The 24,472-nt window shown below is 39.1% G+C and overlaps 2 protein-coding genes across 5 annotated transcripts; both read left to right on the top strand.

The window, feature by feature from the left end:
* The first annotated feature begins 969 nt into the window (after positions 1–969).
* Positions 970–6,642, top strand: LOC136282348 (uncharacterized). Of its 3 annotated transcripts, none has more exons than XM_066169878.1 (3): positions 970–1,055; positions 3,922–4,544; positions 5,529–6,641. In XM_066169878.1, exons 2-3 carry the CDS (start codon positions 3,995–3,997, stop codon positions 5,825–5,827), a joined length of 849 nt encoding a protein of 282 aa, XP_066025975.1. In that variant the 5' UTR covers positions 970–1,055; positions 3,922–3,994; the 3' UTR covers positions 5,828–6,641. The 3 variants fall into 3 exon arrangements, with proteins under 3 accessions (XP_066025975.1, XP_066025973.1, XP_066025974.1); XM_066169876.1 differs by lacking the exon at positions 970–1,055 and adding an exon at positions 3,304–3,347 and having other exon boundaries at positions 5,529–6,642; XM_066169877.1 differs by lacking the exon at positions 970–1,055 and adding an exon at positions 3,335–3,451 and having other exon boundaries at positions 5,529–6,640.
* Positions 6,643–9,384: 2,742 nt separating this feature from the next.
* LOC136282346 (uncharacterized) lies at positions 9,385–18,653 on the top strand. 2 transcript variants are annotated; one of them, XM_066169870.1, is made up of 3 exons: positions 9,385–9,496; positions 16,258–16,880; positions 17,882–18,653. In XM_066169870.1, the coding sequence occupies exons 1-3, from the start codon at positions 9,468–9,470 to the stop codon at positions 18,178–18,180; spliced, it is 951 nt and encodes a 316-aa protein (XP_066025967.1). In that variant the 5' UTR covers positions 9,385–9,467; the 3' UTR covers positions 18,181–18,653. The 2 variants fall into 2 exon arrangements, with proteins under 2 accessions (XP_066025967.1, XP_066025968.1); XM_066169871.1 differs by lacking the exon at positions 9,385–9,496 and adding an exon at positions 11,213–11,321.
* Positions 18,654–24,472: the final 5,819 nt, after the last annotated feature.

Here is a 24,472-nt window from a genome sequence, read left to right as displayed (position 1 = left end):
ACAGCGGTAATTTAGTATTATCAACTGAGTTGATAACGTAAATTGGATATTGTAAAGAGTTTCAAAGTTGATGTTTCGAACGTTAGCCCTTCGTCAGAGCGAAGGAAGAAAGGCTAACGCTTTCTGACCGCGAAGTGGCGAATGTTCGGGATTCAAAACTTGGTTTAAATTTTAAAGGGGTTTAGCTTAGTTCCAAGCAAGTGAAAAAATGTAATTACATTTTTGATTTCTTGATTGAACAATTTTTAGACCTCGAAAGGAGATCAATAAATCATGAACATGAGAGTGATCATGAGTACCTCTTAAAAAGTAAGGAAAATAGCTGAATACCTCTTAAAAAATGAATACCCCTCCAAAAGAAATAAAAATGAAGCCTGAAAAAAAATATTCATGCTTGAAGGGAGTTGAAGCTCGCGATTAATCCGCGGTTCCCATATATCGCATTCAAATATTCTCAGTCATCAACAAATCAGTTGGTGCTTCATAGTACTATGGTAAAATTGCACGTAGGAAAACTTCAGTTCATTAGATTTAGAGGGTATTGCATCGAAGTACGATAGAAGCTCTCTACGAACTCCAAATTAAAGAGAAAGGGCTCTGATTAGAGTTCTTTAAATGACGCCACTATGGCGTTGCTATTATGACAGATCTCAAAGAAAGCTTAAAAAAGCTGAAAACAGTATTGAATAGACGGCTTAATTTTTGGTATAAATATTGAGATACTACTGCCTAACAAACGAACAAAAGATCCTGTACTTAACATGAAAGAAAAGCTATAGTGACTAAAAACGTGGATTGATAGCCTTTCAGAGCAGCGAATTGTAACGAGAGTAAAATATTCATAAGTGTTGTAACTTGATTTAGAAGTGAAAGTGTCAGTCGTCAAGTATTCATACATTCACTTTGCCACTTAAATTGTGTCGGTAATGTCTATATAGTAGGAATGAGTGATGACTTCCTTCGGTTTGGCATCAGAGAACGACCAATATTTAGCCAACATCTTCCACTGAATTCCTTAACCACACAACCGAAGGAACGCAGAATCTGGAAGGCTGGTAGGTATAACGCTTAAGCAAACACGCTTGTGTATATGCTGATTTCGTCTCGCCCAGTCAGGTTGTAGAGTTTTTTACATGGTTTTAAAAGTGGATCTTGCTTTTTTTACCTTTTACACAAACGCGCAAGATTTCAACGCGTTTTTTCATATTTTTTTTAATTACAATTATGATGGAGAAGAGGTCGAACCTCACCGCTGAATTGAAAAAGCTGAACTGAATTTTAGATTCTTTAAACGTCTTAAAAACAATTTAAACAACTTGAACCAGAACGTATTCTCGACGTTAAATTCTTCTATGATTTCTATGGAACTAATTTCAGTAGCTGTTTTGTTTGTTTGTTTGTTTGTTTTTCTGTTTTTCGTTTCTCTACATCTTATCACTGGCTGATGAACAGTTAGAATTGAAAAAAGGTACTGAAAACAACACACAATATAGATGCAAACAGAAAATCTAAATGCTAACAAGTGCAAGTTATAACTCATTGACCGCGAGGGCTCTTAAAAGGCACCTTTTTAACAAGAAAAAATTAAGTTTGGAAACACGCAGCGAAAACTGAGATTTCTAAATCATGATTTCTTCCGGTGATTCCGCTACTAATTCCCGCGTCAAGAATAAACCGCGCTTGTTTAGCTCATGTAGCTCATGCTGTGGCCGGGGAACGCCGGAGTAACCTGTGGGAGGAAGTCAGAGGTTCAAGCCTCAAACCGGACCAACAATTAGGGTCTTAAAATAACCGAGGAGAATGTGCTGCCTTTGTTTTGACATCGGCAAATGGGGTTGGACATTCTAGTCTTCTCAGATAAGGACGTAACCCGTAGGCTCCGTCTCCTGTCTCTTCTCTGTACTGGTTAGCAAGGGACATTAAAGAACCCACACACTCCTCGCATAGAGTAGGATATAGAGTTCCCGGTGTTGTGGTCTTGCCTTGTCCCTGTTTACCCACGCAGGCCCCCATTTAAAGCAGCGCTGAGCTGTACCGAGTCTATCTAAATATCGCAAACTCATATACATACACACAAAGGATTCGCTTGAAAACACCACCGTTTAAAGCCGGCATTGTTTCCTTACTTTAAAAAAGCCTCGGGGACCTTATCTATAAGGGGTCTTTCATTTACCAAAACAACTGAAACCTAACCTATTGAATTATGCGTAACCGAGTGCTAGGTCTGGTGGACCACGCTAGCTCGATTCGTTCAGTGAACGTTTTCGTGGTAGATTTCTAGTCTTACAGTTTATTTACGTTTTAACGGTTTTTACGGCTTTATGGTCATTGTTACGGATAAAAGGACTAGAAGATGTTTCCCAAGGTTGAAAGGACACAGATGCAAGTTTTCTGTTGATTTCATAATCATTTGTTTCCTGTGATTTCTGCTTTGATAGTTACAGCACTCGGCCTATTGTAATTCTAGGTTTTGCCTTTCTGTTTTCCTAGTTTTCGTTATCTCATCTCGCCTCGTCTCGCCTCAATAGATTAATGTGATTATGCGAATGCATTTGGATGGAAATATACGAGTGTTACGACTCTCTGAATAAACAAGTTGCTGTTTTATGTGTAATCTTTGTTCGCCTTTGCAAAGGGCCGCAGCAATCATAGCGAAGGCAGTTCTGCGACCACACTTATCCTCCAGACATGCTGGGTGGCTACCAAAGTTATTGCCAAAATTCAGTAATATCACACATAACAATTGGTTCATATGTCAGCGTGCGTTCATCGAGATATCAAGCACGCGGGAAGTTTGGAGAGCACCAAAGATGCGTAAGAGTTGCTCTCGGCTACGCCTCGAGCAACTCTAGCTTCTTGAGTGCTTTCCAAACTTCCCAAGTGCTTCATATCTCGATGTACGCACAGCTGACGTATGAACCAATTGTTTTATAACATTTTCAACCCGACGGAAAATTTTTTTCTCGAGGGGAAACTTTTGGTTGACAAAGGCCACTCTTAATGTCTATGGCTAAGTTACTCAAAAACTTTGCACAATCTGTTTAGAGCAGATTTAAACATTTCAGATGGAGACTCTGTCTGTAAGAACAGATTGAAATGTATCCTGCGGAAATCACGTACCGATTTGTTCAGACACGTGTGCGCCAAAGGGAAAAAACTAATGCCAGCAGCCTATAAAACTACAAATTAAAATAATAACCTTCGAGCAGATACAGTCTAAATTGATTGCCAGTCATTGTTATGAGATTTCGGCCAACCGAACAGTCACGTACTTGCTTTCAAATTGCCGGTTTGTATAGACAACCTTGATGACCTTGTTTGATCATGACGCAAAGAGCCAGTAACCCGTAAGTTTTCTCACAAGAACTACTCGCAACCATACTGAATACAGTTTTAACTTCACGGCGAAATTGAAAAGGGAAGCTTCCTGTTGACAAATGAAAGACAAACAGTAAGATTAATGGATTGTCCTTTTAATTTGATAATGTTTCGAGCCCATATTCTAGAGTGTCAAGAATTTTTTTTGTACTCACGGTACTAGTACTGTTGGGTTGATCAGGTACTCTCTGTCCACTTCGAGAATATATGCACTCTCAGTAGCCGCCAAAATTTTTGCGGTAGAATGATAAATTGGGGTCTTTAAATCGCAATTCATTTATAAAGCTTTCTTTCTATGTTTTTCGTGTTTGTCGATCGAGATAAAGCTATTGGAGCTTAAAAAACGGAAATATGCTAAACAAGACTAGATTTTGAAAACTATCGACATCCAAGTCTTATATTATAAACAAGCTTGGGAGTTAACGTAACTCATCGATTCTTAAAAGCGATATGAATTGCGGCGTGAAAATGAGACCTGAAGCGAGTTAAAAGAACAACGACTCTTATGAATTTTAGATAAATAGGATCATTTTCATCTTTAAGGTGCGAAACCACTGGAAGTACTCAGTTCTCTGACGACGAACGTAGACTACACCTGCTGAGTAAACCCAACATTATGGCAAACCAGAAACAGCTTCCTCCTTTTTTCCCTACCGTAAAGCTCAACGTCGGTGGCCAACACTTCACAACAAGCCTCCAAACGCTTAAAAAAGATCCAAACTCAATGTTGGCAGCCATGTTCTCTGGAAAATTTGAAATGAGACCCTCTGAGGACGGTTCGTTCTTTATCGACCGAGATGGAACTCACTTCCAGGTTATACTCAATTATCTTCGCATTGGAAAACTGACTTTGCCGGCGAATGCAGCTAATCTCGGAGAGCTTGAGGCAGAAGCAAACTTTTATCAAATTCAGGGCTTAATGGATGAATTGAAATCCAAAGTATCATTCCAAGAGTCGGAAATTGTGAGAGGAGAAGATCATCGTAAATTACTGAAACGCTGGCTTCCTGATCAAGGAGCTGAATGGCATCTCCTATTCCGAGCTTCGCGAGATGGCTTCACAGCTCAAGCCTTTCATTCAAAATGTGATAACAAAGGACCTACGGTTACCATTGTTAAGAGTGGAGATAACATATTTGGAGGCTTTACAGAGATTTCGTGGACAAGTAAGTTCACAGAGAAGGTTTTGTATACGTAAGGGACAACTTCATCTTCAGCTTAGTTTCGAGAAACAAAGCCAACGAAATCGTAACCATAAACCAGAAAACAAGCTAGATATCAGTTCGGAAGAATAAATAATACTTTTAGATTAAACATGATGTTTTCAACGGGAATTTTGAACCGTTAGCCGTAAAACTGCCAAAAAATTTAGCCCTTTGGTGTAAAATTGACAAATTTTATCCATTAGTTGTAAAAAAAAATAAAAAAGTTAAACATAAATTTTTTTTCTGGTGAACACAATGGAAATAGGTTAATTGTTAGCTGTAAATTGTCCAAAATGTAAACCGTTAACGGTAAAAGCTATCACCCCACTGAGACCCTCAAACATGCACATGCAGGCAGCTTACTTCAAGCGTTGAGAAACGTGTGAAAACCTCTAACAGTGGAAATTCTTTTGTCATTCAATAATCAAACGGAGTTTCGAAGAGTAAAAGCATCAAAAATGAAATCATGCAGTTGATCAGTTTTAACATTTTTTCTTCGGCTTTCGAATTAAAAAAGACCAAAGAGGGTAAGTAAAAACTAATCTTGTAGATCAGTGTGAGCTTTTAGTCAGAAGTGTTTTCAGAATTTTCAAGGAAGGTCTTGTCCGACAACAAGTGCAGAATTTGAGGGCAAGCCTGGGTGTTTTATTTACAAGAATTTCACTTATGCATAACCTTTACACTCTAACATCAGTATGTATATTCTCCATACTGTTCTCTGAACATTTCCTAAGGTGCTGACAAAGAGAATTTGTCAAACAATCAAGAGCTTATTTAGTTGGTAATCATTTCCTTTATTCTCATGACCATAATGTTTGATTCACGGGTGATACTGTGGGGGGTCAAAGGGTTAAAAAAAAAAAAAATAGGGAGATACTACATCATGTAAGACCATATCTTGTATGCCCCTAAAAATGTCAAACTATTTTCTTTCCTTTCCTATAGGTCAATGTCGCTGGGTGCCTTGTCGTGACTCATTTCTGTTCAGCTTGGTAAATCCACACGGTTTGGGACCAATCAAAATTGCTGAAATCAAGAGCAGAGAAAACGCCATTTTCTGCAACAACAATTGTGGACCAACATTCGGTGGCTGGTACAACCTTCACATATCAAGAAATGCGAACGAGACCAATTCTAATTACAGTAACCTCTCTCGCTCAGTCAATTTCCTTTCTGACACTGACTTGTCTTTAACAGGAAGCAAATATTTTTCTGTCACGGACTACGAGGTTTTTGGAACTTGAAACTTTCAAACTTTAGGATCGAACATGGCGTATATAGACATCTTCTCAGTCTTATGGCTTTTAGCTCCAGTTGTCTGCTCACTTAAAGGCGGAGAATCCTCGGTTCTTTTTATTAAATCGTTCATGAAAAAAATATGCCTTAAACGGCTACGTGTATAACGATTAAAAACTTTGGGAGCAAGCACGTGTTTGAAAAAGTGCTGCCTTTTTTTTACAAATGTGTAAAAAATGTAATTAATCTAAAAATCTGAAACCTTCGCCGTATGTAACTTCAAGTTAGCTATAGACCTTGCCAACAAGCGAGCCCGAGACAAATAAAATTATGAGTCTCTCACGATAAATAAAATCCAAAGTGTATCGATTGCTGGATATCAGAAACTATCGCTATCTTATGTTTGCATTGTTATTCCAGTTATTCAACCGAGAAAACTTTTTACATGTACCAAGATAACATTGGTTCACATTCTTTTACATGTACATAAATATTATTCGTTGATGACTGGAAATATATGAAAATCATAGATGTGCACTGCGGTGAGGAAACGGATATAAGCGATCCTCGCAGCTATGAACACTACGAACGAGTAGTTGAAATAAGACCTGGAAAAAAAATTCAGGCCCGTACGGAAAGTCGCGGATTAATTTTGCTTGGTAATTTCTAACAACTCCACAAGACCTAAAAAAGGAAAAAAACAAACCAAACCAAAAAATCGTCTTACCAAGCAAACCAGTTCCAGTGGCTCTCCCACTGAATCATGTCGAAGTACCTCGTTGGTTCAGCCAAGCCCTTATGGTCATTGGCCCCGCAATGGCTGCTAACAATGGCTTATAAATATAGGCGTTTAGTGTTGACTTGTAAAACTCCCTGAAGAAGTTTACGACAGATTAGACGAAACGCGTCAGAGAATAAAAAAGTTTTACAACTACTGTTCGCACAGCGCTGCTCACTAGTTTAGTTCAAATTTTTTCAAAAATTTTTAAAAAAATTGTTTGAAAAATTATTTTAAAAAAGATTGAAAAAAAATTAATAAACGTTTGAGTCGGAGCTATTCCTGTCAGCGGTCAAATACTGGAATGGCTCCAGTCTCTGGTCGTCCGCCTGAACTGACTAAATGAGTCTAGTCAGCAGATGACTTTTTCATCGCCGGAATGTCGCTGAACGACCTCGCTGAACAAGAAAGGCTGCCTTCCCTTCGCTACGTAAGTGACCATTTCTTGTTTGACTCATCGGTGTTTTCACTCGCATTGATATTTCATTGTTCCGCTTTGAGACACGCGGTTAACAATACTCACGAGCAAGGAGTTAAGACATAACTTATTAACTTTTACTATTTTTATCATCCAATCACAGGTCGGAGCCATTCCTGTATTTAGTCGCTTGTGCAAGAAGCAATCGACGCCATGTCGAAGAACCATAAACCTTAATGTTGGCGGCCGCCGTTTCACGACAAGTCTTCAAACGTTGACTAAGGATCCAGACCCCATGTTAGCTGCCATGTTCTCCGGGAAGTTTGAGGTGAAACCATCAGAAGACGGAGCTTTCTTTATCGACCGAGATGGCATTGAACTGTACAAGATAACTGACAAAAGAGGAAGAGGCCTTCTTAATGTAGAAGCTGAAAGATTCAGGTGTCACATTCAATCCAATGAAATCAATCATGAGCATAAGTCCATGTCAGAAAGGTTGGAGTAGCCCTGTGACATTCATGCATGGGGAAGGAGATACCTACAAGAAACCCGTTACTAAGATAGTATAAACCAGTTATCACTGTTTGTTCAGCCATTTAGTTGAGTATCTAACCATTGACTAATACAAATGTGGGAGTGGGAAACTGATGGTTGATCAGTCTCCAAAGGCTTAAGGCTATACCAAAGTACCCTTCTTGAAGGACAGTAAACAAGTACCCGTGTGAATGGGTTATACGGTAATTGTGCCAAAGGCTTAAGATCTGTATCCCTACCTCAAGAATGTGAGTATCTCCAATCAGCAGCATTATCTTAAGTGTAATTTTGCCCAATTTAAATTCAGCTACTCATAAATAACTCATGATTTAATCTCAAGTGACTTACCCAATATGGCAGAGTCATTCCTTGTACAGCAGGTTCCTCGAAAAATGCCAAACAGAGATTAAGCTACACACAAAAGTACACTACTGCTCACAATACTGGCTTGTTGTAAATTTTGTAAAGTCTATGAGAGTGAAAAAGAGATTGATTCATCAACTCATTGTGTGTACAGTGATTAAGATCAACAACAGCACCTGAACTCCACCATTATCTTCTATGACAAAAGGGAAGCAAGGTGAAAGGAACTTCATGCTTGCAAAGCCTAATGGCTAACAATTGATAAGTTTGTATGCTGATCAGAAAATCTGGGTCAGTTTTTTCCAGCTGAGGTCCACTGGTATTATGCTGGTAGGTTTGTTCACTATGGTTCCTATTACAGGAAGTTTACCATACTGCCCAAAAGTAATGGAAACAAGAGTCTAAAGTTATCACGAAAAACATCCATTATCAACATCATTTGATTGAAGCATTAGGCCCACTTTTCCTGGCTTGCATCCAAACATCTCAAACAAGTGGCCAATGTCATGCTTCCTTGAATTTGACGGTACACAACAAAATGGCATTTAAAATTGCAATAACGTGTTGTGTGCGAAGTGGTCACACTAGAATGACTACTTGGGTTTTATTCAAAGTTCTTCTCCTCTACAAATGCTAAATGGAGGACTTCAAAGCTATTGTGGCAATGGGTGGGGTACCTTCACCCAGTCTGAAGAGAGGAGTACCCCTCAGAGGAGTACCACTCCTCACCCTCACTCCTAGTCCCTCCCAATTTAGGTTCCTTTTCATTGTTACAGTAACAGATGTGATAAAATAGCTAGGAAAAGCTTGTTTTTATTCACAAATGGTCACTCGGAATATATCGATATAAGAATACCTCAATGTATTCAAAACGTAAGGTAGCAGAACGAAATCATAAAATGTATAGTAGATCTAAATTACACTAAATAAAATTTGCATAGGTAAATAATTGACAACAAGCAGCTTTTTAGAGATGAAAAGGAATATCACTCAAAACGCACTACTGTATATAGGTCAAGTGGACAAAAACCTAGTTTTAAACGAGAGAATTCTTCCAAAAAGTACTGAAAACAACACACAATATAGATGCAAACAGAAAATCTAAATGCAAACAAGTGCAGGTCATACCTCATTGACCGCGAGTGGGGTTGGACATTCAAGTCTTCTCAGATAAGGACGATAACCCGTAGGCTCCGTCTCCTGTCCTTCTCTGTACTAGTTAGCAAGGGACATTAAAGAACCCACACACTCCTCGCATAGAGTAGGAAATAGAATTCCCGGTGTTGTGGTCTGGCCTTGTCCCTGTTTTCCCATGTAGGCCCCCATTTAAACCAGCGCTGAGCTGTACTGAGTCTTTCTAATATCGCAATCTCACATACCTACACACAAAGGATTCGCTCGAGACCTAACTTATTGAATTTTGCGTAACCGAGCGCTTAGTCCTGGTTGACCACGCTTGCTTGATTCGTTCAGTGAACGTTCTCGTAGTAGATTTCTAGTCTTACAATTTATTTACGGCTTTACGGTCATTGTTACGGATAAAAAGGACTATGAGATGTTTCCCAAGGTTGAAAGGACACAGATGTAAGTTTGCTGTTAATTTCATAATCATTTGTTTCCTGTGATTTCCGCTTTGATAGTTGCGGCACTCAGCCTGTTGTAATTCTAGGTTTTTGCCTCTCTGTTTTCCTAGTTTTCGTTAGCTCATCTCGCCTTGTCTCGCCTCAGCCGATTAATGTGATTATGTATGCATTTGGATGGAAATATACGAGTGTAACGACTCTGTGAACAAACAAGTTCCTGTTTTATGTGTGATGTTTGTTCGCCTTTGCAAGGGGCCGCAGCAATTATAACGAAGGCAGTTCTGCGACCACACTTATCCTTTAGACACGCTCTGAGTGGCTATCGAAGTTATTGCCAAAATTCAGCAGTATCACCCATTTAAATGGCACACGTAATGTCGTTTTAGCCTCAATTAAAAAGCATCATCAATAATGTTTTGGAAAGCTTTCGAGAGTCTTCAATGTTTGATAGAGATCAAAGCGTTTGCGAGCCGCTGAGCTCAGAAAACAAATTAAGCATGGCTGAGAATCTGAGACAACTGAACTGACATCTTACTTTAAAACTTTTGGTTGACAAAGTCTTCTGCGAAAAAAGCTATTAAGGCGCTATTTGCAACGTAACCACTATAAAATATAAATCAGGGAAAAGGTTCCTAACCGTTAGAAATTGTTTCGTTTTAGCTTGATCAAATCGAAACCTAATGAAGCGCGACAATTCGAAAAGGACGATGTTTTTTTTAGCGAATTTATTTTGTATCACATTGACATCTGAACGCACAAATAAAACTTCTGCAAAAATTCAGTCCTGAGGGAAAGGAAATTTGAAATTTGACCAGTTTTCAGTGACAGCGGAATCAACTAGTGCTACAATATCATCACCGTGTGTGTATGGCTTTTGTGCATGGCTTTTATGTGATACAGCTTCGGTAAAGCAAGAGTTAATTGATCGATGTCTGTGTAGCTTTGGTGGGAAACGGGAAACTGTCACTATTTAAAGAAGCAATAACGCGGGTATACCTGTACCTAAGATTACCTTTTTCTTGAAGAAAACGAGCATATTTTGCCGATTGTTTTGTTTTTCAAAGCAGCCACTAGATTATATCCTCAAAAGCGAACACCTTCCAATCTAAAAATTCCTTTTCACTCATGAAGAATTACTTGAATGAATGGTAAGTGCAAGTATTGAAGAAAAGATTGACGGATTTTAGAAATCGCTGAAATTCCGCAACCGAAGAATAGTACTTGGAATATACTTGACGTAAGACACCTTTCTTTCCTGGCGAAGGAGGCTGGATTTTCTTGCTTGTGCATCGACCAGTTGTTGATCCAGTTGTTACATAGGAAATAAGATCGATATTCGCATTCTTTGTGTAAGGTAAGGATTTCAGCAAGTTAGCAAGGGACGTTAAAGAACCCACACACTCCTCGCATAGAGTAGGAAATAGAATTCCCGGTGTTGTGGTCTTGCCTTGTCCCTGTTTACCCATGCAGGCCCCCATTTAAACCAGCGCTGAGCTGTTCTGAGTCTTTCTAATATCGCAATCTCACATACCTACACACAAAGGATTCGCTTGAAAACACCACCGTTCAAAACCGGCATTGTTTCAATACTTTGAGAACGCCTTGGGGACCTTATGTATAAGGGGTCTCTCATTTACCAAAACGAGACCTACCTTATTGAATTGTGCGTAACCTAGCGCTTAGTCCTGGTTGACCACGCTTGCTTGATTCGTTCAGTGAACGTTCTCGTAGTAGATTTCTAGTTTTACAGTTTATTTACGGCTTTACGGTCATTGTTACTGATAAAAGGACTATGAGATGTTTCCCAGGGTTGAAAGGACACAGATGTAAGTTTGCTGTTAATTTCATAATCATTTGTTTCCTGTGATTTCCGCTTTGATAGTTGCGGCACTCAGCCTGTTGTAATTCTAGGTTTTGCCTCTCTGTTTTCCTAATTTTCGTTAGCTCATCTCGCCTTGTCTCGCCTCAGCCGATTAATGTGATTATGTATGCATTTGGATGAAAATATACAAGTGTAACGACTCTGTGAACAAACAAGTTCCTGTTTTATGTGTGATGTTTGTTCGCCTTTGCAAGGGGCCGCAGCAATTATAACGAAGGCAGTTCTGCGACCACACTTATCCTTTAGACACGCTCTGAGTGGCTATCGAAGTTATTGCCAAAATTCAGCAGTATCACCCATTTAAATGGCACACGTAATGTCGTTTTAGCCTCAATTAAAAAGCATCATCAATAATGTTTTGGAAAGCTTTCGAGAGTCTTCAATGTTTGATAGAGATCAAAGCGTTTGCGAGCCGCTGAGCTCAGAAAACAAATTAAGCATGGCTGAGAATCTGAGACAACTGAACTGACATCTTACTTTAAAACTTTTGGTTGACAAAGTCTTCTGCGAAAAAAGCTATTAAGGCGCTATTTGCAACGTAACCACTATAAAATATAAATCAGGGAAAAGGTTCCTAACCGTTAGAAATTGTTTCGTTTTAGCTTGATCAAATCGAAACCTAATGAAGCGCGACAATTCGAAAAGGACGATGTTTTTTTTAGCGAATTTATTTTGTATCACATTGACATCTGAACGCACAAATAAAACTTCTGCAAAAATTCAGTCCTGAGGGAAAGGAAATTTGAAATTTGACCAGTGTTCAGTGACAGCGGAATCAACTAGTGCTACAATATCATCACCGTGTGTGTATGGCTTTTGTGCATGGCTTTTATGTGATACAGCTTCGGTAAACATGAGGAGCTTTGGCCCCGAAAAAAATTCGCAGCATGCATTCTACGTAGGGGGTTTATTTCTGTCAACAGGTTAGAGAATTACGTCAACGTTTGCGGTCGGTAGGTGTCTATGCAGTTACTTAAACCTGTTGATTATAAGTTAAAGGTTCACCTAATAATTAATACTGCATCTATGCTCGAATTTCAATTACGAAAACACAAGAAATCTGGCATTGAAATCACTTGGCGCGATCTTATCATGGAGGCTGAAGTCTTCGATCGATCGGCTGAGCTTTCTATAGTTACGGGATCCAATCTCGACCCCAAAAAGTCCTGGTATGTGTTAACAAAAAGTTAATGTGAAATCAGGCCGAAAGCTTTTGCAAAGAATGAATTGTTTCGTCCATTCCGCGATGACTACAATACGTTCTGTCCCGCCAGTAGGTCTCAAGCGCGCCAACAAAGGCTGTTCGTTCAACGCCAGGTAACCAAACAACATGCATGTCTTCAAGTGGTCTCTGTGCCGGACAAATTAGACAGGGAGAAATCCAGCAGATGGATTCACGAGGTCTCAAAGCATAATCTTGTTGTTGATGCGGTAATCAAATCGCCCTCGACCGTACACTTTAGGCGGGAAATGCCTCCAGTCGAAATATCATGGGAAATTGCAAGGACGTCAGTCAAGAATAGCCGAGCTCGACAAAGACATTCGGGAACTAGCAAAGGATAATAATTATATAAGTTAATAGTGTATGCCTCAACTTTCAGTCAAAAGAAAGAGTACAGACAAAGAGCGGTCTCCTGATATAAATTAGTGTGAATTCAATTTTTCGTGCCCTCTTTGGTAGTGTATACCCGAGGACTACCTATAATCTCTTGCATACCCTCTTGGGTAGTGTATACCTGAGGGTTATTTCAATCTCTTCTATACCCTCTTGGGTAGTGTATACCTAAGGATTACCTTTAATCTCTTGCATACCCTCTTGGGTAGTGGATTAATTTCTAGTATCTTCTATACCCTCTTGGGTAGTGTATACCTGAGGGATATTTTTAATCTCTTCTATACCCTCTTGGGTAGTGTATACCTGAGGGTTATTCTTAATCTGTCCTATACCCTCTTGGGTAGTGTATACCTGAGGGTTATTTTTAATTACTTCTATACCCTCTTGGGTAGTGTATACCTGAGGGTTATTTTTAATCACTTCTATACCCTCTTGGGTAGTGTATACCTGAGGGTTATTTTTAATCTCTTGCATACCCTCTTGGGTAGTGTATACCTGAGGGTTATTCTTAACCTCTCCTATACCCTCTTGGGTAGTATATACCTGAGGGTTATTTTTAATCTCTTCTATACCCTCTTGGGTAGTGTATACCTGAGGGTTATTTTTAACCTTTTCTTATCCCTCCTAACTCGGCAGTCGCGTAAGACGATATTCATACGCGTGAATTTGTTCCCAATGACCCAAAATGCAATAACGATGTTTTAGACCAACTTCTCCCCTGTTATAGTCGATTTTGGCAAGACTGATGTCTTCGGAAAAGCTGAAAATGCCGTTCCAAACTGAAACCTTCGCACATAAAAGGTGATTAAAAGAATAATTGCATTCCGCCGAAGCTTGAAGGCCGAACGAGGAGACCATCAGTTGAAAGCGATGTGTATTCTCTGGATTATCTAATCAACACAGTTTCTGGACTTTAAAAGTTAAAAACCATGACCTGTATAAAGAAGGGTTTGTCGGAGTTAACCTTACGTAAGCCTAGATCCTCGATCATGGAGGTGAAATTAGCTTTACCCGTGCCGCTTTTTAGGCTATTGTTGAGTTTCTCCGTTTTACGTATGTTAAATTTTTCCTGTTATATGTTTCTGTAACATTTGGTTAGGAATATTCGCGGACCTTGTTTTCACGATTTACTGTTGTCTTCTTTAAGACATGTATTTTCTCTACAGAGAAAATAAGCGTAGCGTACCGCCCTTTAAGTTTTTTCGAATTAGACCCGTTAACTTTGTGTGCGACATTTCTCTGGACTCTTGTTTCTGGAAAATGAGTGAACAAAGTAGAGTTGCATCTTGAAAATGATTAGAATTGTAATCATCGGAAGTTGCAGTTTTTTCCATTTCATTTGAGGGGAGCATAATTACATTTTTTGAAGCGATTATCGGATGTCCTGGAATGTTTAGCGAACACCTCATGCCACAAAGAGGCGTCGAACCTTGGCTTGTATTACTTATGCAAATTAGCTGGCTGCACATTCAAGGTGCAGCCAGCTAATTTGCATAAATTTTTTTTCCGACGCAAAGCTCGTCATGAAGAGTTAATTGATCGATGTCTGTGTAGTTTTGGTGGGAAACGGGAAACTGTCACTATTTAAAGAAGCAATAACGCGGGTATACCTGTACCTAAGATTACCTTTTTCTCGAAGAAAACGAGCATATTTTGCCGATTGTTTTGTTTTTCAAAGCAGCCACTAGATTATATCCTCAGAAGCGAACACCTTCCACTCTAAACATTCCTTTTCACTCATGAAGAATTACTTGAATGAATGGTAAGTGCAAGTATTGAAAAAAAGATTGACGAATTTTAGAAATCGCTGAAATTCCGCAACCGAAGAATAGTACTTGGAATATACTTGACGTAAGACACCTTTCTTTCCTGGCGAAGGAGGCTGGATTTTCTTGCTTGTGCATCGACCAGTTGTTAATCCAGTTGTTACTTAGGAAATAAGATCGATATTCGCATTCTTTGTGTAAGGTAAGGATTTTCGCAATTCTGTCATGACTCAAGTTCACTATATTTTGATTACATCTTTTAGTCAGTTGATTTACTCCAAATTATAACATGGGTGATTTAGGAAAAAATGGGTTTGACATTTGATGTATAATTTCATGTAAAAATATTTTTTTTTAAAAAATTTTGAGTGGATACCTGTGACTTAGATCTCATCTACATGGTCTGTGGTGAGGTTTTAGTGACACCTGCTTGGAACTTGCAAAACAAAGGGATCATATATACATTTGTCTATGACGACTTTTACATTTTATAAAACAATGAAATGTATTTGTGGCCTCTTTTTGCACAAGAATTGATAGTATCAAAATATAATACCACTTTACAGATCTTATTTTGTTGTTTAGAGCAGGTTTAAACATTTCAGATGGAGACTCTGTCTGTAAGAACAGGTCGAAATGTATCCGGTGGAAATCACTTACCGATTTGTTCAGCAGCAGCTTATCAAACTACAAATTGAAATAATAACCTACGTGCAGATACAATTTGAATTGATTGCCAGTTATTGTAATGAGATTTCACCCAACAATCACGTATACTTGCTTTCAAGTTATCGGTTTGTATAAACAACCTTGATGACCTTGTTTGATCATGACGCAAAAAGCCAATAATTCAGGTTAAAAAATATATTTACTTTGTTTCGCCGTCAAGTGTGGGTTGTTAGTCTTCTCACGAGAAATACTCGCAACTATACTGAATACGGTTTTAACTTCGAGGCCAAATTGAAAGGGGAATTTTCCTATTGACAATTGAAAGATAAAGAGTAAGATTGGTGAATTTTCCTTTTCTTGAATTTCGCTTGGCTTGTAACCTTTGATTTCGAGCCCGTATTCTAGAGTGCCAAGAATTTTTTTTGTACTCACAGTACTAGTACTGTTGGGATGATCGGGTACTCTCTGTCCACCTCGAGAATTAATGTACTCTCAGAAGCCGCCAATATTTTTGCGGTGGAATGATTAATTGGGGTCTTAAAACCGCAACTCGTTTATAGAGTTTTCTATCTGAGTTTTTCGCGTCTGTCGATCGAGATAGAGCTATTGGAGCTAAAAATGCTGAAATACTGAAATATGCTAAACAAGACTAGATTTTGAAAACTATCCACATCTAAGTCTTACAAGCGACGAAATAAGCCTTTGAGTTAACGTTACTCATCGATTCTCAAAAGGGATACGGATTACGGCGAGAAAATGAGACCTGAATCGAGTAAAAAGAAAACGGCTCTTATGAATTTTATATAAATAGAATCATTTTCATCTTTAAGGTGCGAAACCACTGGAAATACTCAGTTCTCTGACGACGAACGTAGACTACAGCTGCTGAGTAAACCCAACATTATGGCAAACCAGAAACAGCTTCATCCTTTTTCCCCTACCGTAAAACTCAATGTCGGTGGCCAACAGTTCACAACAAGCCTCCGAACGCTTAAAAAAGATCCAAACTCAATGTTGGCAGCCATGTTCTCTGGAAAATTTGAAATGAGACCCTCTGCGGACGGTGCGTTCTTTATCGACCGAGATGGAACTCACTTCCAGTTTATACTCAATTATCTTCGCACTGGAAAATTGACTTTGCCGGCGAATGCAGTCAATCTCGGAGAGCTTGAGGCAGAAGCAAACTTTTATCAAATTCAGGGCTTAATGGATGAATTGAAATCCAAAGTATCATTCCAAGAGTCGGAAATTGTGAGAGGAGAAGATCATCGTAAATTACTGAAACGCTGGCTTCCTGATCAAGGAGCTCAATGGCATCTCCTATTCCGAGCTTCGCGAGATGGCTTCACAGCTCAAGCCTTTCATTCAAAATGTGATAACAAAGGACCTACGGTTACCATTGTTAAGAGTGGAGATAACATATTTGGAGGCTTTACAGAGATTTCGTGGACAAGTAAGTTCACAGGGAAGGTTTTTTATAAGTAAGGGACAACTTCATCTTCAGCTTAGTGTCGATAAACCAAAGCAAACGAAATCGTAACCATAAACCAGAAAACTAGCTAGATATCAGTTCGGAAGAATAAATAATACTTTTAGATTAAACATGATGTTTTCAACGGAAATTTTGAACCGTTAGCCGTAAAACTGCCAAAAAATTTAGCCCTTTGGTGTAAAATTGACAAATTTTATCCATAAGTTGTAAAAAAAAAAGTTAAACATAAACTTTTTTTCTGGTGAACACAATGGAAATAGGTTAATTGTTAGCTGTAAATTGTCCAAAATGTAAACCGTTAACGGTAAAAGCCATCACCCCACTGAGACCCTCAAACATGCACATGCAGGCTGCTTACTTCAAGCGTTGAGAAACGTGTGAAAACCTCTAACAGAGGAAATTTTTTTGTTATTCAATAATCAAACGGAGTTTTGAAGTGTAAAGCATCAAAAATGAAATCACGCAGTTGATCAGTTTAAATATTTTTTCTTTGGCTTTCGGATTAAAAAACGAAGAAGAATGAGTAAAAACTGATCTTGTAAATCAGCGTGAGCTTTTAGTCAGAAGTGTTTTCAGATTTTCAAGGAAGGTCTTGTCCGACAACAAGTGCAGAATTTGAGGGCAAGCCTGGGTGTTTTATTTACAAGAATTTCACTTATGCATAACCTTTACACCCTAACATCAGTATGCATATTCTCCATACTGCTCTCTGAACATTTCCTAAGGTGCTGACAAAGAGAATTTGTCAAACAATCAAGAACTTATTTAGTTGGTGATCATTTCCTTCATTCTCATGACCATAATGTTTGATTCAGGGGTGATACTGTGGGGAGAAATTAGATGCTAGTCTCTCTTAGGGGTCAAAGGGTTAAAAAAAAAAAATAGGGAGATACTACCTCATGTAAGACCATATCTTGGTATGCCCTTAAAAATGTCAAACTATTTTCATTCCATTCCTATAGGTCAATGTCGCTGGGTGCCTTGTCGTGAGTCATTTCTGTTCAGCTTGGTAAATCCATACGGTTTGGGACCAATCAAAATTGCTGAAATCAAGAGCAGAGAAAACGCCATTTTCTGCAACAACAATTGTGGACCGACATTCGGTGGCTGGTGCAACCTTCACATATCAAGAAATGCGAACGAGACCAATTCTAATTACAGTAACCTCTCTCGCTCGTTCAATTTCCTTTCTGACACTGACTTGCCTTTAACAGGAAGCAAATATTTTTCTGTCACGGACTACGAGGTTTTTGGAATTTGAAACTTTCAAACTTTAGGATCGAACATGGCGTATATAGACATCTTCTCAGTCTAATGGCTTTTAGCTCTATTTGTCTGGTCACTTGAAGGCAGAGAATCCTCGGTTCTTTTTATTAAATCGTTCATGAAAAAAATATGCCTTAAACAGCTACATACATAACGATTAAAAACTTTGGGAGTAAGCACGTGTTTGAAAAAGTGCTGCCTTTTTTTTACAAATGTGTAAAAAACGTTATTAATCTAAAGATCTGAAACCTTCGCCGTATGTAACTTCAAGTTAGCTATAGACCTTGCCAACAAGGGAGCCCGAGACAAATAAAATTATGAGTCTCTCACGATGAATAAAATCCAAAGTCTATCGATAGCCGGATATCCGAAACTATCGTTATCTCATGTTTGCATTGTTATTCCAGTTATTCAACCGAGAAAACTTTTTACATGTACCAAGATAACATCAGTTCACATTCTTTTACATGTACATAAATATTATGCGTTGATGACTGGAAATATATGAAAATCATATATGTGCACTGCGGTGAGGAAATTTGCTTGGTAATTTATAACAACTCCACAAGACCTAAAAAAGGAAAAAAACAAACCAAACCAAAAAATCGTCTACCAGTCAAACCAGTTCCAGTGGCTCTCCCACTGAATCATGTCGAAGTACCTCGTTGGTCCAGCCAAGCCCTTATGGTCATTGGCCCCCGCAATGGCTGCTAACAATGGCTTATAAATATAGGCGTTTAGTGTTGACTTGTAAAACTCCCTGAAGAAGTTTACGACAGTTAGACGAAACGCGTCAGAGAATAAAAAAGTTTTACAACTACTGTTCGCACAGCGCTGCTCACTAGTTTAGTTTAAATTTTTTCAAAAGTTTTTAAAAAAATTGTTTGAAAAATTATTTTAAAAAAGATTGAAAAAAAAAATTTATAAACGTTTGAGTCGGAGCTATTCCTGTCAGCGGTGAAATACTGGAATGGCTCCAGTCTCTGGTCGTCCGCCTGAACTGACTAAATGAGTCTAGTCAGCAGATGACTTTTTCATCGCCGGAATGTCGCTGAACGACCTCGCTGAACAAGAAAGGCTGCCTTCCCTTCGCTACGTAAGTGACCATTTCTTGTTTGACTCATCGGTGTTTTCACTCGCATTGATATTTCATTGTTCCGCTTTGAGACACGCGGTTAACAATACTCACGAGTAAGGAGTTAAGACATAACTTATTAACTTTTACTATTTTTATCATCCAATCACAGGTCGGAGCCATTCCTGTATTTAGTCGCTTGTGCAAGAAGCAATCGACGCCATGTCGAAGAACCATAAACCTTAATGTTGGCGGCCGCCGTTTCACGACAAGTCTTCAAACGTTGACTAAGGATCCAGACCCCATGTTAGCTGCCATGTTCTCCGGGAAGTTTGAGGTGAAACCATCAGAAGACGGAGCTTTCTTTATCGACCGAGATGGCATTGAACTGTACAAGATAACTGACAAAAGAGGAAGAGGCCTTCTTAATGTAGAAGCTGAAAGAATCATGTGTCACATTCAATCCAATGAAATCAATCATGAGCATAAGTCCATGTCAGAAAGGTTGGAGTAGCCCTGTGACATTCATGCATGGGGAAGGAGATACCTACAAGAAACCCGTTACTAAGATAGTATAAACCAGTTATCACTGTTTGTTCAGCCATTTAGTTGAGTATCTAACCATTGACTAATACAAATGTGGGAGTGGGAAACTGATGGTTGATCAGTCTCCAAAGGCTTAAGGCTATACCAAAGTGCCCTTCTTGAAGGACAGTAAACAAGTACCCGTGTGAATGGGTTATACGGTAATTGTGCCAAAGGCTTAAGATCTGTATCCCTACCTCAAGAATGTGAGTATCTCCAATCAGCAGCATTATCTTAAGTGTAATTTTGCCCAATTTAAATTCAGCTACTCATAAATAACTCATGATTTAATCTCAAGTGACTTACCCTATATGGCAGAGTCATTCCTTGTACAGCAGGTTCCTCGAAAAATGCCAAACAGAGATTAAGCCACACACAAAAGTACACTACTGCTCACAATACTGGCTTGTTGTAAATTTTGTAAAGTCTATGAGAGTGAAAAAGAGATTGATTCATCAACTCATTGTGTGTACAGTGATTAAGATCAACAACAGCACCTGAACTCCACCATTATCTTCTATGACAAAAGGGAAGCAAGGTGAAAGGAACTTCATGCTTGCAAAGCCTAATGGCTAACAATTGATAAGTTTGTATGCTGATCAGAAAATCTGGGTCAGCTTTTTCCAGCTGAGGTCCACTGGTATTATGCAGCTAGGTTTGTTCACTATGGTTCTTATTACAGGAAGTTTACCATACTGCCCAGAAGTAATGGAAACAAGAGTCTAAAGTTATCACGAAAAACATCCATTATCAACATCATTAGGCCCAGTTTTCCTGGCTTGCATCCAAACATCTCAAACAAGTGGCCAATGTCATCTTTCCTTGAATTTGACAGTACACAACAAAATGGCATTTAAAATTGCAATAAGGTGTTGTGTGCGAAGTGGTCACACTAGAATGACCACTTGGGTTTTATTCAAAGTTCTTCTCCCCTCTGCAGTTAAATAAAAATCTACAAATGCTAAATGGAGGACTTCAAAGCTATTGTGGCGATGGGTGGGGTACCTTCACCCAGTCTGAAGAGAGGAGTACCACTCCTCACCCCCACTCCTAGTCCCTCCCAATTTAGGTTCCTTTTCATTGTTACAGAAACAGATGTGATAAAATAGCTAGGAAAAGCTTGCTTTTATTCACAAATGGTCACTCGGAATATATCGATATAAGAATACCTCAATGTATTCAAAACGTAAGGTAGCAGAACGAAATCATAAAATGTATAGTAGATCTGAATTACACTAAATAAAATTTGCATAGGTAAATAATTAACAACATGCAGCTTTTTAGAGATGAAAAAAAATATCACTCAAAACGCACTACTGTGTATAGGTCAAGTGGACAAAAACCTAGTTTTAAACGAGAGAATTCTTCCACGATGAGGACACCGAGCGAAAGAGAAAAAGTGCGATAATTTTGGGACATGAAGTAAACAAAATATACTACAGAATTTTGTATGAACAACAACAACAACAACAACAACAGCATTTATTTAAACACGATAAAAAAATCCAGCAAAAGCTGATGTGGTCGTGTACGGACAATAAAACTAAATTCCTAACTAAATCCAATAAAACTAAATTCCTAACTAATTATAAGAAGACTAATGTAAGATTTCTACATATTTTCAACAATAAAAATTCTACATAGTACATCATTATAACATACGTGGCTTAAAAATACACTTGAGTGACTTTTTAAAAGCGTCAACGTCTTGAATTGATCTCATTTGATTTTCCAGAGCGTTCCACCGAGTAATTGACTTGTATGAGCATGATTTCTTGACCATATCGGTCTTAGGTCTAGGTAACTTAAATGTCATTTTCCTCCTGAAGTCGTAGCTACTTACATACTTTTCAAAGTGACGGCTCATAGGACGTGGCAAAAGATTATAATAAGCCTGATGCGCTAAGATTAGTAATCGTTTCTCATACATAATCTCTAAGGTATTCCATTTTACTGTGGCAAGAACCTCCTTGCTTGGAGTACACCAATCCAAGTTAAATATTATTTTCGCCGCTCTAACATGTATAGATTCTAAGCTTGAGAAAAATACTCGACCACAAGAGCCCCAAACTAACATACCATATGTCACAGACGGCAGAATAACCTTAAAATAGAAATCAATTCTTGCCTGTATAGGAAGGAAATACAAGGATTTAAGTAAATTCAACTTCTGCGTATATGACTTAGCTAATTCCGATACATGATGATCCCATTTAAGAGCATTATCTATCTGAACACCTAGGCATCTTGCAGAAACAACCTCCCCGACAACATAATCACCTATCTTAATAGCTTGTTTTGGCCCAGTAAATTTTCCGCGTCCACCAAGCAATATATATTCCGTCTTGGTGGGATGTGGAGTGAGACAGTTCTCGCAACACCATGTATATAGCCTTGCTAGTACTTCATTCAACTTGGAGGCCACCAGATCGTAGGTCGGAGCTGAGACATAGACGGTGGTATCGTCTGCGTACATGTGAAGCTGTGGGTCACCATCTATTCCCTCAGTGATATTGGGCAGATCATTACAGAAGATGGAAAACAGGGTAGGGCCCAGCACCGACCCTTGAGGTACACCAAAAGTAACTGGCATAGCTTGAGATTGACACCCATTAATCGTCGTTACTTGCGTTCTTCCAGAGAGGTAATCTCTTATCCAACACCACAAGTCCCCAGCTACACCAAGACTTTGAAGTTTTCGGAGCAGAATGGAGTGGGGAATTGCGTCAAACGCCTTACGAAAGTCTACAAAAACCACGCCTACAACATGCCTCTTGTCGATCGCTTGTCTCCAGTCATCCGTTATTTTCACTAACAACAGCTCGGTGGAATGACCTTTTTTATACGCCCACTGGTGAGGGTTCCCAAGTCCTTGTTCAGTGACATGCGTGGTAATAGTTGAGGCCACCATAGACTCCATCAGTTTTCCTGGTACACTTAATAGCGAGATAGGCCTGTAATTTTGCTTAACGGTTTCATCGTCACTTTTATAGAGAGCTGAGATGTTTGCAGCCTTCCAAGTAGCCGGTACACTGTTGCAGGTGGCGCTTATTTGAAAAACAGACAATAAAGATGGAATAATTGAGTCACCGGCAAACTTTAAAAGTTTTGGAGCAACTCTGTCGGGCCCAGAGGCTTTATCGGCTCTCAACTTAGCCATCGAACTAACAATAACCTCCTGCGATAAATTTATGTTCATAACACAAGGCGCGACGGTAGATACATGAACGTTACTTTGTGTCGAGTTGGTATTCGGCAATTCGTTGGCCAGTTTTTCGCCTATAGTTGAGAAATGTTCATTAAGTATGTTCGCTTTGTCCAGATCGGAGGTGACAACTTTTCCATCCGCATTCCTGATCCCTAATATCGGGGTAATCGATTTGCCGTTTGTCGCATTTTTTACCAGTCTCCAGTAGGATTTACAATCCTTCACTTCATTGAACAGTTCCAAATAGTATCTGCTCTTAGAAAGCCTCACTTCCCGTGTCACTCTATTCCGCAACTCCGAATACTCAGCCCACAGGTCTGAATCACCCAGACGTTGTGCCATTTTAGGCATTTTGAAACGTTTATTCATCAAGTGCCGTATTTGCGGTGTTATCCAAGGTACCGAGACGCTCCTAATTTTAACTTCCCTGTAAGGCGCATGCACCTGACAGATATCTTTGAATATGCGTGACCACGCCCAATAGCAATCGTCTGGATCGTTAAACACTGAACATACTGACCACGGGGCACTCTCGATATCCTTCACAAAAGTAGCTTGATCAAATCTTTTGAAGGTGCGGGCCCTGACTATCTTTGGAGGCGGCCTTTTTATTTTGGACCATATTGTAGCAAGAACCAGCTTATGATCTGAGATTCCCAACTCAGTTGTTTTAATAGTTCCTTTGATAATCTCCGGCTTGCTGGTAATAACCAAGTCAATCAGTGTTTTTGACTTGGTTATTACCAGCAAGCCGGAGATTATGAAAACATCAAGCTAACCTTAATTCTTTCGGAGAGGTCTTAAAGTAACCATTTCGACCGAGTCTAGCCTCATTCACCAATATTCCAGCCAGCAACAACTCCTAGGAGACAAAAGAACCCATTAAATATTTATAAGCTCGTGAAATTCACAGACCGTGGAAGATAAACAACAATTGAACCAGTCAAATATTCATACCGTCTCACTAAGTTCGCTGTCTTCATTTAGACGACTTGAATCCTCCTTAAGATCAATGTTTACTAACTCTGATTCCGTTATGAAGCTAACTGGTCGGCTCTGTGCTCGTAGTAACTTCAAAATCTCCTCTTCATATTCCGCTGCCATTGTGCCAGGCGAGCGAGGCGCGAACTCGTCACTAAACACCGCGTGACAAGCCAAAGAATGAGGAACACGTGCCTGAATTACAAGATACGCAAGCGAACTATTTTCAGAGTATTGATCGATAAAAATAAAAACAAACAAAATCTCCGGGACGAAAATAGTATATCTACTCAGTCAAATAGCTGGATTTGCCTTTCTGGTTTTATTTTCGGTTTTGGAACACTGTTTCTGTATAAACGTTACTTTTATCCTCCCGTTTTGCAAGGTTGCGTGACAAACACGAACTGAGTCACACCTAAGTCAAAAGATGTCTCAAAG

Source organism: Pocillopora verrucosa, chromosome 7, assembly GCF_036669915.1.
Source record: "Pocillopora verrucosa isolate sample1 chromosome 7, ASM3666991v2, whole genome shotgun sequence".
Lineage (NCBI taxonomy): Eukaryota > Metazoa > Cnidaria > Anthozoa > Scleractinia > Pocilloporidae > Pocillopora > Pocillopora verrucosa.
Note: the sequence above shows the minus strand (reverse complement) of the source record. Positions and strands in the feature narration are given on the sequence as shown.

Coding starts and splice junctions, on each gene's coding strand:
- LOC136282348 (XM_066169876.1), top strand. CDS start 3,325: ATGACGCAAAGAGCCAGTAACCC. Junction 3,348..3,921: donor ACGCAAAGAGCCAGTAACCC/GTAAGTTTTCTC, acceptor TTCATCTTTAAG/GTGCGAAACCACTGGAAGTA. Junction 4,545..5,528: donor TACAGAGATTTCGTGGACAA/GTAAGTTCACAG, acceptor CCTTTCCTATAG/GTCAATGTCGCTGGGTGCCT.
- LOC136282346 (XM_066169870.1), top strand. CDS start 9,468: ATGTTTCCCAAGGTTGAAAGGACACAGAT. Junction 9,497..16,257: donor AAGGTTGAAAGGACACAGAT/GTAAGTTTGCTG, acceptor TTCATCTTTAAG/GTGCGAAACCACTGGAAATA. Junction 16,881..17,881: donor TACAGAGATTTCGTGGACAA/GTAAGTTCACAG, acceptor CCATTCCTATAG/GTCAATGTCGCTGGGTGCCT.